Source organism: Pygocentrus nattereri, chromosome 13, assembly GCF_015220715.1.
Source record: "Pygocentrus nattereri isolate fPygNat1 chromosome 13, fPygNat1.pri, whole genome shotgun sequence".
NCBI lineage: Eukaryota > Metazoa > Chordata > Actinopteri > Characiformes > Serrasalmidae > Pygocentrus > Pygocentrus nattereri.
In genome coordinates, this window is record NC_051223.1 from 36582921 (window position 1) to 36598775 (window position 15855).

General features: G+C 41.4%; 1 protein-coding gene across 1 annotated transcript; it reads right to left on the bottom strand.

The window, feature by feature from the left end:
* Positions 1-6584: 6584 nt before the first annotated feature.
* Positions 6585-15474, bottom strand: LOC108437894 (zinc finger protein 239-like). The gene is made up of 3 exons (XM_017715318.2): positions 15141-15474; positions 11909-12001; positions 6585-9624 (listed from the first exon to the last, which is right to left on the bottom strand). Exons 2-3 carry the CDS (start codon positions 11927-11929, stop codon positions 8611-8613), a joined length of 1035 nt encoding a protein of 344 aa, XP_017570807.1. The 5' UTR covers positions 11930-12001; positions 15141-15474; the 3' UTR covers positions 6585-8610.
* Positions 15475-15855: the final 381 nt, after the last annotated feature.

The following is a 15855-nucleotide window of genomic DNA, read 5'->3' on the forward strand; positions in this document are numbered from 1 at the left end:
AACATGTATTTACTCTATTAGAGATAAAAGAATATCTAAGAATATAAATATACATGCTGGCGCTATTTTTAGTACGTCCACTACGCTGTCCGCTATGCTCTCAGACAGGCTTTATGATGAGATTACGGTACTTTTATTTTGTATTGCAGCACGCCTACTAATTTAAAGTGGCAGGAAATGGAAGAGTTCCAGTTTAAATCTCTGGGCTCACTTTGGACTGACGTTCTGTGATGTTCACTGAAGGTCTAAACTGAGCTGATCAGTCTGCTGTGAATTTGAGGTAACATTAACAAATTCTGCAGAAGTTGTAAACCACTCTGCGTTATTCTCGTGATCCCCTCACAGCCTGGCATTTTTAAAACTTCAACTCAAAAATATAACTAAACACTTTAATACACGATGCCTGTAGGGGGCGATAGTACAATAGTGCAATAGTACCTCATAAAATACAAAGCATTAACTGTCACTGTAAATAAATGACTACTACATCAAGTAGTTATTTATTTACAGTATCTTTCTTAAACTGCTGCTCTGTAATGGTACTGAATGCAGTCCAGCAGCGATGTTGACTGCCCTTAAATGGTGGCGCCATTGACATGCCTGACTGGACCCAACGCGGCATCTAGGCATGTGTATCTGTGCGATTGAGTGAGCAAACTATGCTGAAGCAGAGATTTTTTGACAAAGCATGTTAAACAGCAGGGCTGGCACTAAAGGTTAGAGGATAGGGGGCTAACCTTGTGCTGGGGGCCGGGGGTCTGGGGGCATGGTCCCCAAAAAGAATTGTTTTAATGGATGGCCCCAAAATGCTTATAATGCACTTTTAGAGCAACAACAGCAAGAAAATGTCGAGTGATAAGAAAATGAAAGCATGGTTATTTGGTCAAACCGGCCTCCAGTAGAGCTGCCTCTTCATAGTTTGTATTAATCACAGAGACAGCAACACTGCTGTGTCTGATCCACTCGTACCAGCACAACACACGCTAACACATCATAAACATCAGTGTTACTGCAGTGCTGAGAATGATCCACCACCCAAATAGTACCTGCTCTGTGAGGGTCCATGGGGGTCCTGACCACTGAAGAACAGGGTAACAGTATCAGAGAAACAGATGGACTACAGTCTGTAACTGTAGAACTACAAAGTGCAGCTATACAGTAAGTGGCTGATAAAATGGACCATGAGCATAGAATGTACGTTGAATGTAAATGTAAACTTTATTAAGCCGAGTGACAAACAGCTGCAGTAGAACATTCAGATTTATAATAAATAATAATGAAAAACAGCCTCAACAGACTTTACCTCAGTGTTCAGAGGCTCATCAGCAGGAATGAATGCTGTTCGTCCATCAGTCTTGAGTGTTTCTGCCTCCGCAGAGTTTCTGTCTCTCAGTTTCTGAGAATCTGAGTTTCTGCTCTAACTCTGTAGATATTAGCGCAGTGCGGCGCTGCTTTGTGCCATAAAATGACCAAAAACACAAATAAATTAATAACGATTAATCAGGGCTATCGTGGCAGTTCCAGCAGGTGAAAATGACCTAGAACCAGAACCGTATGTTCTGTTGGTTCCTTGTTAGGTGAGTTTTTCTTCCTTGTGCAGAATATGGCTCTGAATCACTAACGCAGATTTAAAGAGGGAAACTTTCTCAGTATCAGCTTTAACGTCGAACTGAATCAGGTTCAATTTGTCTCTTTAATGTGTGTCGTGATTTGCTGGTTTGGTAAATGAAGAAAGCCACACTTTGATGTTTTCAGCATGTTGATGTGAAGCTGAAGGTGAACTGAGTGTCAGTGCGTGTTGATGGTTGTGAAGAAAAAGCCACTTTAGATTCTCGTCTGTATTATGTGCTGTGAATGAAGCTCACTGTAATGTAGGAACACGGGTGTTGGGGTGGGTGGGTCCTGGGGGGGGTGAGTGTCAGGTGATGTGTTTCAAGTTAAAAGTGACTTAATTGTAATTACTATCTGTGAAAAAACACACCTCAAAACACAAAGTACAACCAGAACGTATCAACACAGACACCACGAGGCTGAAATCGGCTTCTTATCAGAACTTCCAGTTCCACCTTAAATGATGCAGCTGTTGCCTGTTTACCATTTAAGGTGGAACTGAAAATGCCGATAAGAAGCTGGCGCATAAGAACTGAAGTTTGGCTTTTAAAAACACTGAAAACAGACGAACGTCACAAGAAATCACAGCTTTGTGATTGAAATCATTTGTAATCTAGCATCTATATTTAATATTTTAATTGAATAATATTTCTCACTGGAGAGTCTATAAGGATGTTGGAATATATGTTTATTGTTTTTAGTCGTTCTGTAGAGAAACGTTCTCCACAGGCGGGTAACGTTGTTTTATTATAAGAACACACTTAAAAATAAAGATGCCTAAAGGGTTCTATGTATGATGCCTTAAAAATTGATCTCCGAAGAATCATCCATTATGAGGTTCTTTGGAGAAATATTTTGTGAACATTTAAGTTTAAACAACCGTCGCTTAATGGAAAGTTTCTAGGAAGAACCCTCAAACTGGTAAGGAACTCATGTGAACCTTTTGAATGTAGTGGTTTAGGGAACCAAACGTGGTTCATCTGTGGCATCATTCAGAGAACCCTTTTGAAGCAAAACTAAATGACCTGCAATGAGATGGTTCCTCTGGATGACCTCACTCAGATATGAGGTTCTGTTTGCAAATCTGATCAACATGTTTGATGATTCTCATTACAAGGAACATGAAACACATTGATATAGATTTGCGATGCTTTTTGCAGGAAGAATCTGCTGCTCAATCTGCTCTTTACTGTAGCGTAATAATCTGTTAGAAGATGCTGTAAGAATCATTTAAAGGTTCCGAGGACACACCTGAAAGCTAGAACTCAACGCAGCACATGACCGGTATGAATTTGTACAAACGTTATTGTAAACCTTTCTTCTCTTTTGTCTGGTTCTGTTTGTCTAATGTGTTTTATTTGCAGTTTAAACCGAACAAAAAGTGGCCAAACAAAAACGGACACTGTGCAGCGTTCAGGATTCTCGAGATCTTAAGGCCTTATTTCTGATTTGTTTTGTTTTCGGAAAGGAGCAGCGTCTGTCTGTGCAGCTCTGCAGTCTCAAAGACGAAAGAGGTTTTATTAATAATGTCCTGATGCCTCAACAGAATGTGATATTGATTTAAAAATGTATTTTAAATAAATCAATGCAGAAGAAAATCTCTTTCATGGCTGTTTTAATGAAATCATTGCGTTAATGTTGCTTTTGTGCCCATGAACACAGATCAGAGCTTCCGCAGCTGGAATCAGATGAAACACCTGTCAGCAGTGCTGGACAGTAACTCAGTAAATGTAATTAGTTTCTGTACTTTAGTATTTTTGGTGTATCTGTACTGAAGTTTCTCCATTTCTGGGCGACTTTTTCCTTTCACTCCACTACATTTCAGAGTCTAATATCCGACTTTTTCCTCCTACATTTTGAGAAATCTGTCGTTCCTTTTGGTTTCTGTGTGTATAAAAACGTCACATGTCAAAACGAAAGAAGCGCAAAGCCAGAGCACCAATCAGGGCCCAGCGGTCACTTTGTTTAGAGCTGGTTTTGACCTGTTGGTCATACCGACCCAGTGCAGCACACGGTTCAACGTCAGCGCAGCAGCGTAAAACTTTGGGAGAGTCTGTTCAACATAAATGATGAACTAACCTAACTTTGTGTAAATAGAGCACAATATAGAAATATGTCCACATATGCAGTCGAGACTGACGCGGCTTTTTTCTGAATTTCTACAAACACCATTTCATTTTATAGTAAATGAGTTTGGGCTGGTTTATGTTTATGAACAGACGCCTACAGATCAACATAGTAAAGGAGCTCATCTGTGATCCTGAGTTTAAAGCCAGTTTTTATTCAACTTAAACTTGGAACTAAGTTGTAAATAAATCTGAAACTGAAACTTTGCTTGTGTGTAAAAAGTGATTTCAGAGCCACTCGGTTCTCCCTGATGGAAACTGTTTACCTTCAGTGTTTTGTGCTTCTGATCATTTTAATAGACGTCAGCGTCACTAATTAATGACGTTCTATTAAAAGACTGGTTTACCAAGAGAGACGCTGGAGGACTTTCACCTGAAATGAGTTCATGAAGCCAGTCTGGTTATAAAAATGATAACAGGACATCAGAGCCAGAATGACTCTTTTAGTACTTTTACTTTATACTTAAGTACATTTGAAGGTAAATACTTTAGTACTTTTACTCATGTGGAGGTCTAAAGGGAGGAACTTCTACTTTTACTGGAGGAATATTTTACCTTGGGGGTCTCTACTTTAACTTGGGTACATGATTTGTGTACTTCGTCCACCTCTGGCTGTCAGATTTTGTGCTGCTTTAGTGGAACTGAGCAGTAAATACAAATTTACTTCTGTGAAGTTAGACATGTGACGAAGTCTCTGAGGTGGAGTTTCAGTAGATTTGGACTCGTTTGGTCCTCGTGCTGATCTTCATGTTTCCTTAGATTTTAGAGCATGAAGTACAGAAAAGCCTCCAAGTAGCTGCTCCACCGAATGTCCCTATATAATTTCACCACAAGGGGTGTTTCACATGACTACGAGGGTCAGAAAATCCTCACCACAATAGCTACAAATGCATCAAAAGATAGAGAGGGTTCAGATGTGTGACACCATCAAAGAAACATCACAGAGCTTTCATGAAACACGACGTCCTTTCAGTCTCTACAGAATGTACTGCATGTGCCTTTTATCCTCCGCTTGGCAAACCGGTGATTTGCTTACAATGACTGACCAGAGACTGAACTTGTCCAGCTCTACAGACATGAAAGGAGGATCTGTGTTTGGTCTGTTAGCAGGTCAGTCAGTCATGATTTGCTTCTCTCATTCTCCTTTGATCTTCTTACACAGTTGAAAGAAGCAATGCTGACTGAACTCCTTAACCAAACAGTCCAAAACTGTTATTGTGAATTTTAATTAGAGATTTTGGAATTTATCTTCTACTTTGTCTGTCCAGTTTGTTTAGTTTGCTGATCCCACGCAGTCCAGAGTGAAATTACAGAACAACTTTAGATCATTTTAATTGTTTTAGTCATTGTTAATAACACATTAATGAAATGAACTTTTTTTTTATTTGAAATACACTGTATTGCCAAAAGTATTCGCTCGTCTGCCTTCACATGCATATGAACTTGAGTGAGATCCCATTCTTAATCCATAGGGTTTAATATGATGTCAGCTCACCCTTTGCAGCTATAACAGCTTCAACTCTTCTGGGAAGGCTTTCCACAAGGGTTAGGAGTGTTTATAGAAACTCTTCCAGAAGTGCATTTGTGAGGTCAGACGCTGATGTTGGACGAGAAGGCCTGGCTCACAGTCTCCGCTCTAATTCATCCCAAAGGTGTTCTATGGGGTTGAGGTCAGGACTCTGTGCAGGCCAGTCAAGTTCTTCTACACCAAACTCACTCATCCATGTCTTTATGGACCTGCTTTGTGCACTGGTGCGCAGTCATGTTGGAGCAGGAAGGGGCCGTCCCCAAACTGTTCCCACAAAGTTGGGAGCATGAAATTGTCCAAAATCTCTTGGTGCTGAAGCTTTAAGAGTTCCTTTCACTGGAACTAAGGGGCCCAACTCCTGAAAAACAACCCCACACCATGATCCCCCCTCCACCAAACTTTACACTTGGCACAGTGCAGCCAGACAATTACTGTTTCCTGGCAACCGCCAAACCCAGACTTCATTGGATTGCCAGATGGAGAAGCGTGATTGGTCACTCCAGAGAACTCGTCTCCAGTGCTCTAGAGTCCAGTGGCGGCGCTTTACACCACTGCATTCCACGCTTTGCATTGCGCTTGGTGATGTAAGGCTTGGATGCAGCTGCTCGGCCATGGAAACCCATTCCATGAAGCTCTCTATGCTGTTCTTGAGCTGATCTGAAGGCCACATGAAGTTTGGAGGTCTGTAGTGATTGACTCTGCAGAAAGTAGGTGACCTCTGCGCACTATGCCCCTCAGCATCCGCTGACCACTCTGTCGTTTTACGTTGCCGACCATTTCGTGGCTGAGTTGCTGTCGTTCCCAATCACTTCCACTTTGTTATAATCCCACTGACAGTTGACTGTGGAATATTTAGCAGTGAGGAAATTTCACGACTGGACTTGCTGCACAGGTGGCGTCCGATCACGGTACCATGCTGGAATTCACTGAGCTCCTGAGAGCGACCCATTCTTTCACTAATGTCTGTAGAAGCAGTCTGCAGGCCTAGGGGCTCGGCTTTATACACCTGTGGCCATGGAAGTGATTGACACCTGAATTCAATGATTTAGATGGGTGACTGAATACTTTTGGAAATATAGTGTAACTTTAAATAAGTTTAATAATACTACTATAAAAAAACATAATTCAGCTAAACACCCATTTTTAGATTAAGAACATGAAATTTGATTAAATCTAGCAAGTTAATCTCACGGGCATCGTTCTGTCTAGTCTGCCAACTGCAAAGTGGTATTTTTTGCTTTTGTACAGATTTGAACTTACTTAATTACTTACGATTATAATAAAAGAATAATGTTTTTCAATAACCAAACACATTTCCGTTCTGAAAACACTTTGAAAAGGACACATTTATTAAAAAGTTCACATTAATGAGAACATTGCGGTAAAGGTGACTGTGGTGGTCTCCCTGCTGAGACGTCATCTGATCCTCGGAGGTTCTGTTTAACTTCGACAGTAAGAGACTATCAGTGAAACACTGATATTACCATAACACATTATTATATTTAAGCTCTTATTTCATACAGTGATATTAGCAAACTTAAGCCAATGTAGCAGAATCTGTGGCACCAGCCGGACCAGCTCAGCATGGGGGAACCACCACACCGGAAATGAGGATCACCATAGTCACCACATCATCACATTAGCCATTGCAGTAGTTACAGTTAGCAGATTCACAAAAAATGGATTGGTCTGATTAGTTCTCTTTTGACCAAGCAGGTTTTTTAAAAGGTATAAAGAACAGAAATATCTCCAAGAGTGACTGGTCACCTGTACACCATCAACCAATCACATGGCAGCAGCTTAATTCATTAAATCCTGTAGACCATGGGTCAGCGGGTCGGGGCTTCAGTTAATGCTCATATCAATCGTCAGAATGGAGACAAAACTGATCTGAGTGAGTGAGTTTGCTGTTATTGTTGGTGGTTTATTATTTCAGAAACTGCTGAATTGAGATTTTCACTCTCAACCATCATAGCCACCACAGCGAGTGGCAGATCTGTGGATGAGAGGTCAACGAAGAATGACCAGACCTGTTAGATTTGATAGAAACATTACAGAACTTCTTTTACAACAGTAGTGATCAGTAAGGCGTCTGTAAAGGCAGAACACGTCGTTGAGGCAACTGTGCTACATCAGGAGAAGACCACATCGGCGTCCACTCCCGTCGGCCAAGAACAGGCTTCAGTGGACACAGGTTCACCCAAACTGGACAGCTGAAGGGCAGAGAAGCACGGTCTGGTCTGATGAGTCTGGATGTCTGCTGCCTCATGCAGATGGAAGAGGCAGACTCTGGCATCAACCGTCTACATCCAAGAAGCGAACCTGCCTTGTGCAAACAGCTGAAGCTGTGGTGGGGGTGTAGCGGTGGGGGTGTAATGGTGGGAGGATGCTTTCTTGCCACATATTTGGGTCAAGATCAAGGTCCTAAATCAAGATCCAAAATAAACCCAAACGTTATAACAAGACTTGGCTACAATATGGATATTAAATATTTAACCCATGCTTTAAGACAGAAGAAGACCGAGCTGATTCCTCTGTGCTGCAGTTGTTCCTCATTTTCTGTTCTTTATTTCACTTGGCAGAGAGACATTTGCATGCAGTGGACACATACCACAAGATATGAGGTGAGGTATTTCAGCGCGGTTTCCTTAATATGTTCCAAGCGCTCAGTACATCAGGTATGACCCACAGTGCCGACTGTCCCTGAGTCCTGAGTATAGCAGGACTGATCCATCAGCCTGGGGAGTTCAGGTCCAGCACACCTGTTTCTAATGTCCAGATGCCCCTGAAGGCCTTCATTACCTGGATCAAGTGGTGTAGTTCAGGCGTGGAGCTAAACTCTGCCAAGTGGCAGATCTCCAGGACTGAGCAGCCCTGGAATACAGCAACACCAAAACAAAAATTTGGGTCTTCACTCCAACAGAGCAGGAGGTCACCTGTTGAAATGCTTCAAGACTAAGACCAACTGATTAAACAAGTAGAATCAGATGTACTTTGGATTGTTTGGAGTGAAAAGGGGGCAGTTGTGGGCTGGAGGTTAGGGAACCAGCCCTGTGACCAGAAGGTCGTTCGTTTGATCTCCTGAGCTGACAGTACGTGACTGAAGTGCCCTTGAGCAAGACACCTAACCCCCAACTGCTAACCGGGCGCTGCAGATAGGACTGCCCACCACTCTGGGCAAGTGTGCTTAGATTGAGGACGTGAAACTTAATCTTAAAACCTGTAGCCACACCGTCCCTTTGTGGCCAACACTGGACACCCCTGTTCTAATGTTTGGTCAGTCTGCAGACCAGCTGCAGTCTGGAACAGCCAACATAAACACGACAAGTGCTGCGAAACGCAATTTTAGTCTGTCATTTGAGAGAACTGTGGTTTTGTTCTCTCCCTCTCGGTGCACTTGTGACGCTTTAAAGAATATCTGAAGCTCCGCCCACAGTCTGAGCAGTAATACGGTTTCTCTCCTGTGTGGATGCGCTGGTGTTTCTGGAGACCGTTCAGTTGCCGAAAGCTCTTCCCGCATTCCGAGCAGTGATACGGTTTCTCTCCCGTGTGAACGCGCTGATGGGCTTTGAGGTTACATCGGTCAGTGAAACTCCGCCCACATTCGGAGCAGTTGTACGGTCTCTCTCCGGTGTGGATTCTCTGGTGGGCTTTTAAATTACATCCATCAGTGAAGCTCTTCCCGCAGTCTGAGCAGCGATATGGTCTCTCTCCGGTGTGGATGCGCTGGTGGAGTTGGAGATGGTTCAGCGTGGTGAAGCTCTTGCCGCACTCGGAGCAGTAATACGGTTTTTCTCCAGTGTGAATGCGCTCATGAGTTTGGAGGTTACTTCTCTCACTGAAGCTCTTCCCACATTCTGAACACTGATACGGCTTTTCTCCGGTGTGAACACGCTGGTGTCTTCGTAGACTGCTCCGAACCGCAAAGCTCTTCCTGCATTCCGAGCACTCAAACGGCTTCTCGCCCGTGTGAACACGCAGGTGTATTCGGAGATGATTCTGTTTTTGGAAGCTCTTGCCGCACTCAGAGCACCGATGCGGCTTCTCTCCAGTGTGAATGCGCTGATGCACCTGAAGGTGATGCCGTTGAGTGAAGCTCTTCCCGCATTCTAAGCAGTGATGAGTTTTCTCTTTTCCAGAACTCTCCTGCAGGTGGCCGTGAGGTGTGTTGCTGTAGAAAGCACCAGAGGACGTTTGCTGAGTACCGAAGCTTATTATGGATTCCATATTCTCACATTTAATCTCTCGCGATAGCAGCAGTGTGACGTACTCCATTTGCAGGTATGTTGGTGGCAAAACTGTGTAGAGAAATGGACACTGGAGACCACAAGAAGACCGGTGAGAGGAGGTCATTCCATTCTGGAAGAAAGACATGCAACAATAATGTGAGCAGTGTTTCATTCATTTCAACCAAAATAAAGAATAAAATCATAAGTAAACAACAGTTTTTCATAGCAGGAAAACTACAGCATCACACAGCCACAGCCAGCCTGTACTGTCAGCACTGAACAGGATGCACTCTAGGCTCGCAAGTCAGTCTCCTACCGTCAGAGTCTGGCGTATTTTGATGCTTAATCTTGACTAAAACTGCCAAGTCTGCCAATCACAGCTATTTGAATGACGCGCAGAATAACCAACCGCAGACTGCTGCTGTAGCCTGATGTGGAGCTGCAACCAAAACAAAGCCGCAGGAAACAAATGTGTTGTGAGGAAATCTCATTAAAAAGGTATTAAATACTTGAACAACTTTGAAAAATATGATGGCTGTTAGCTGATGTAACAGAACTGGCGGTCAGCGTTCTCCTGTTTGTTCAGCTGCCCAATGACATTAAGTTAGTGGCAGATTGAAAAGATGTGGTCGCTTCAGATTTTCACACAACTCGTCTGGGAGAAAGTAGGAAAAATGTATCCTGCCTTCCGCCCGAAGACTGCTGGGATAGGCTCCAGCACCCCCCCGCGGCCCTGATGGAGAAGCGGTTTAGAAAATGGATGGATGGATGATTTAAAAGATGATAAATCCACTTTTCAATCATATATTGATCATTTTATTTGACCTTTTATCAAAAGGCAGTAAACTTATGCTAAAGAGAAATTGTTCCATATTACCGCAGACATGCAGGCAGGATTCAGGAAAGTTAGAGGAACATCTAGAAATGGAAACATCGCAGCTGATCAGAGCATCTCACTGTTCTAATCAAGCATCTCTACGCTGACCGAGAAGAACGTACAGTGAGAGAAGAACATACAGTGAGAGAAGTAGGACTGAAGGAAGATGATGGAGCATCGGCCATCGTTTCATAACCACTACCTTTTCATTACCTTTCATGTATTTTTCCAATTTCATGATGTACTTTACTGATTTTACAGTTGACTTAATTTCTCTTGATCTTCTTATAAGCATGTAAATAATTTCAATATATTAAATAAGATTTTTACGATGAGGTGGGAGCCTCCAACCCTGGTGCTGGACATCTACTTTCCTGTGGAGTCTAGTTCCAACCACACTTACTCCAGCCAATCAACCTCGTCCTAAGTTCAATTGGCTGGATCAGATACATTCAGGAGCGGGGCAGCTCATTAGAGACAAGCTGGAACTTAACTCTGCAGGAAAGTAGATCTCCAGGAGAAGGGCTTGTGACCATTGCTTTGGTATGGTACTGGTCATCAGGCTAACTCACAAAGTTCCCAAACCTTCCAGTACTTATACTGTAAAACATAACAGACTCGTGGAAAATACATCAATTAAATTCAATTTGCAGATGAGACGACACTCATCATCACAAAGAAAGATCAAGAGCAGAGTGAAAAGATGGTTCTTCAGGTCAGTATGAAAAAAAAAGGTAAGTCTGCCAACTTTAGCACTGATGTGGGTGACGTGGAGATGGTGGACAGCTCGAAATCTGTCATTACTAACAGAGGATCCAGCACTCAGATCAGCTCTGAGCAGAATGAGGATGAAGGAGCTTGAGAAGATCTGCGACACACATGAAAGTCAGAACTGTCCAGGCTGTGGTCTTCTCTGTGGTTCTTTATGGACAATAAACAAGCCAGACTGGAAAAATGTCGATGCCTTTGAAACAATTACACACAGTAGAATAAAACAACAAGATTCAGAGGAATCACGAACGAGCAATTCAGAAGCCTGAAGACCAAAATAGGAGACAGAACGTTCTGGAGAAACACTGTCTGCTTGGTCAGCAGGAGTCCGAATTGACTTGATGGCAAAAAATAACAATGATGACGGTGATATCACTCCGGTAGATCAATATACACCAATCAGGCATAACATGATGACCACCTCCTCGTTTCTACGCTCATTGTCCAGTTTATCAGCTCCACTTACTGTATAGCTGCACTGTATGATCCACTCAGACCTCAGTGGTGACACACCACCACTGCGTCAGTGTCACTGCAGTGCTGAGAATGACCCACCGCCCAAATAGCACCTGCTCTGTGAGGGTCCATGGGGGTCCTGACCACTGAAGAACAGGGTAACAGAGTATCAGAGAAACAGATGGACTACAGTCTGTAACTGTAGAACTACAAAGTGCAGCTATACAGTAAGTGGAGCTGATAAAATGGTCAGTGAGCGCAGACACGAGGAGGTGGTCAGAATGTTATGTCTCATTCATTCTGAAATTACCTCCCACATCACATCCAGCATCTTCTGATCAAATCAACACCATAACCATCCAGACTGATAAGCCATGCCTCCCACTGGATCAGCTCCAGTTTCCTGTACAGCAAAAATAAGATTGAAAAGTTGTGTTTAATGTTTTCAGTTATTAAAAAATTGAACATTTTTCCATTTTTCTATAATTTTGTGTGAGACTGTGTCTTAACAGAGCAAAAACCCTAAACAAAGCTACACTTACAACAGTAAGTTAATGTTGTTGGCTCACATAAGTAGTTAACATGCTCTGTGTTACTTTTGGTATTAATATTGATAATTACTGATTGTTGCCATCACTGATGTTTCTTATTTAAACTGTTGGCTTTTTATTTTTAATATGAAGCAACCATTACTGTACTGTGTATCATACGATCACACACTGCATCTTATTTGATTAATAAACAAGACTGCAGAGAAGAAAGAAAAACACAATACACGCTCTGTATTCAACATTTTTTCTGCCCCCACTGTTTGTTTGTTTGTAAACAGTATTTTATAAACAGTATTTTTAAGGAGCATCTGCTCCAGCCTGTTGAACATGTCCAGTTCTCCAGATGTTCCGGCATCGAGAGCTTCATCTTAAATTGCATGATTCCATGCCCTGTTACACCAACTGTGATCTTCTACTTAGCTACATATAAAAGCTAAACACTTAAAAGGGAAAATCATTGATTGCAATTATAATCGCTCTGTTCATCTGGATGTTGCTGCTGTTGGAACAAAACCTTGTATCTCCATTTTTGTCACTTTTCAGTTTTTGACAATGTGAAAGTGCCTGTTGCCATTTACACTGTGTGTACGTTATAATTAATGGACCAGAAGAAACGGCCTAGAACTACTTGGAAAAAACTCTGGATCCACTGACTTACATTAAAAGTAAAGTAGGATTTTTCCTTCTCCTGAAAAGTTACCATTCTGGAGATACGAGGTTTTGTCCCAACAACAGCGATATTACAATAAGGATATGATGCTATGCTACACTGCTACGTATTGTTATTTATAGTCATAAAGGAGGTTCAACATCTGCATCATAAACAGTAGATCTACATTTCAGAGCTTCAGAAATATGCAGCTCATAAGAAAATAACAGTTTTAAAATATTCAAGAAGCCTGATACAGTGAAAGGAATGAAGCAAAACCTCTAAAAACATTCCTGTTTCTCAACAATTCAAAAATGCATAGGAATAAAAATAAAAACAAAGAAAGACAGAGAAAAAAACAGAAGTGTAGAGCCTAAAAACGTCGAAATTTTGAACAGAATTAAAGGTTAAAAAACATGTTTAAAAGACGAACCTGAACTGACTCAGAAAAAAAACAGTAAAGACTGAAAGACTGTAAAGGATGTAAAAACTATAAAAAACTGCAAAGACTATAAAAGGCTGTAAAGGATGTAAAGGCTGTAAGGATGTAAAGGATGTAAAGACTGTAAGGATGTAAACAGTGTAAAGGCTGTAAAGACTATAAAAGCCGTAACGGATATAAAGACTGTATATTCTGTAAAGAATACAAAGCTGTAAAGAATACAAAAGCTGTAAAGGATGTAAATGCTGTAAAGAGTAAAAAAGTTGTAAAGGATATAAAGACTAAAGACTATAAAAGCTGTAAAGGCTGTAAATACTGTAAACGCTGTAAAGCCTGTAAGACTGTAAAGGATGTAAAGGCTGCAAGACTGTAATACTGTAAAGGATGTAAAGGCTGTAAAGGCTGTAAGACTGTAAAGGATGTAAAGAATGTAAAGGTTGTAACGCTGTGAAGGATGTAAAGGCTGTAAAGGATGTAAAGAATGTAAAGGTTGTAACGCTGTAAAGGATGTAAAGGCTGTAAAAGATGTAAACTCTTGTAAAGGATGTAAAGTCTGTAAGACTGTAAAGGATGTAAAGGCTGTAAAGACTAAAGACTGTAAATGATATAAAGGCTGTAAAGAATGTAAAGGATGTAAAGGCTGTAAAGGATGTAAGACTATAAAGGATGTAAAGGCTGTAAAGACTGTAAGACTATAAAGGATATAAAGACTGTAAAGGATGTAATACTATAAACGATGTAAAGTCTGTAAAGACTGTAAAGGTTGTAAGTCTGTAAAGGATGTAATGACTGTAAGAATGTATAGACTGTAAAGGATGTAAGACTGTATAGACTGTAATGGATGTAAGACTGTAAAGGATGTAAAGGCATTAAAACTGTAAAGGATGTAAAGGCTGTAAAACTGTAAAGGATGTAAAGGCTGTAAGACTGTAAAGGATTATAGACTGTAAAGTATGTAAAGTATGTAAAGGCTGTAAAACTGTAAAGGATGTAAAACTGTAAATGCTGTAAAACTGTAAAGGCTGTAATGACTGTAAAAGATGTAAAGGCTGTAATGACTGTAAAGGAAGTAAAGGCTGTAAAACTGTAAAGGCTGTAATGACTGGAAAGGATGTAAAGGCTGTAAGACTGTAAAGGATGTAAAGGCTGTAAAACTGCAAAGGCTGTAATGACTGTAAAAGATGTAAAGGCTGTAATGACTGTAAAGGATGTAAAGGCTGTAAAACTATAAAGGATGTAAAGGCTGTAAAACTATAAAGGCTGTAATGACTGTAAAGGATGTAAAGGCTGTAATGACTGTAAAAGATGTAAAGGCTGTAATGACTGTAAAGGATGTAAAGGCTGTAAAACTATAAAGGCTGTAATGACTGTAAAGGATGTAAAGGCTGTAATGACTGTAAAAGATGTAAAGGCTGTAATGACTGTAAAGGATGTAAAGGCTGTAATGACTGTAAAGGATGTAAAGGCTGTAAAACTGTAAAGGCTGTAATGACTGTAAAGGATGTAAAGGCTGTAATGACTGTAAAAGATGTAAAGACTGTAATGACTGTAAAGGATGTAATGACTGTAAAAGATGTAAAGGCTGTAATGACTGTAAAAGATGTAAAGGCTGTAATGACTGTAAAGGATGTAAAGGCTGTAAAACTGTAAAGGCTGTAATGACTGTAAAAGATGTAAAGGCTGTAATGACTGTAAAGGATGTAAAGGCTGTAAAACTGTAAAGGCTTTAATGACTATAAAAGATGTAAAGGCTGTAAAGCCTGTAAGACTGTAAAGGCTTTAGGAACCAAACTGCTCAGATAAGATCAGAAATTACTGCGAATATTCATTAATTAATGCTGTACGTTTTACACCCGCTGTACCAAAACACAAGAACCAAAACCAGCGTTGAGATTTTTACCTTCAGCTGAGCAGCTCCTGTGTCTCTCAGCGCGCAGTCACAGGACTGACCTCAGATCAGGTTCTGCAGTTTTCAGGCCGGCGGTGGTCAGAAAAACTGACCGTAGATCAGCTCCGCTGCTCTGAGGGCGGCTCTTCTTCCTCTCCGCTTTAGCGGCTGTGCTTATTGGCGCAGTTATAAATTAGCGCCCCCACCTGGGGTTCAAAGGGACAGCATACTGCAACCACGTGATCACAGAGTATCCCACCCGTTCTCCGGGTAACCCCGCCTTCTGCGGCGCAATTGGCTGGTGGCTCACACGAGCAGACAGCTGAGTGGTCTGCAGGGTCACCAGTAAAGCTGAGTGTACAGCTTCTGACCAAACAGCCTCAGAAAAAGCTGTGAAAATGTTACACTGCCATTTATATCGAGAGACACAATAGTCCTCTAGGTTATATGACCCAGTCTGTGCTCGACCAGGCCTGCGTCTGGTCTGATGTTCAGTTTCACCAGATCTGAGACATGACGCTGGTTTTTCTCCTTTAGCTTGATGAATGATGTCTTTCTGACTCTGAGGTCTGAAGATGTCCTTGACTGACATCCCATTCTTAATCCATATGTAACGGATTTAATTGAATTTATTTTTCACACAAAATCTTCGTATTTGATGTGTTGGAAATTATCCTGAGTTGTGTTGGGCAGAAAATGTGTTTAAAACATTTATATATATACTTTT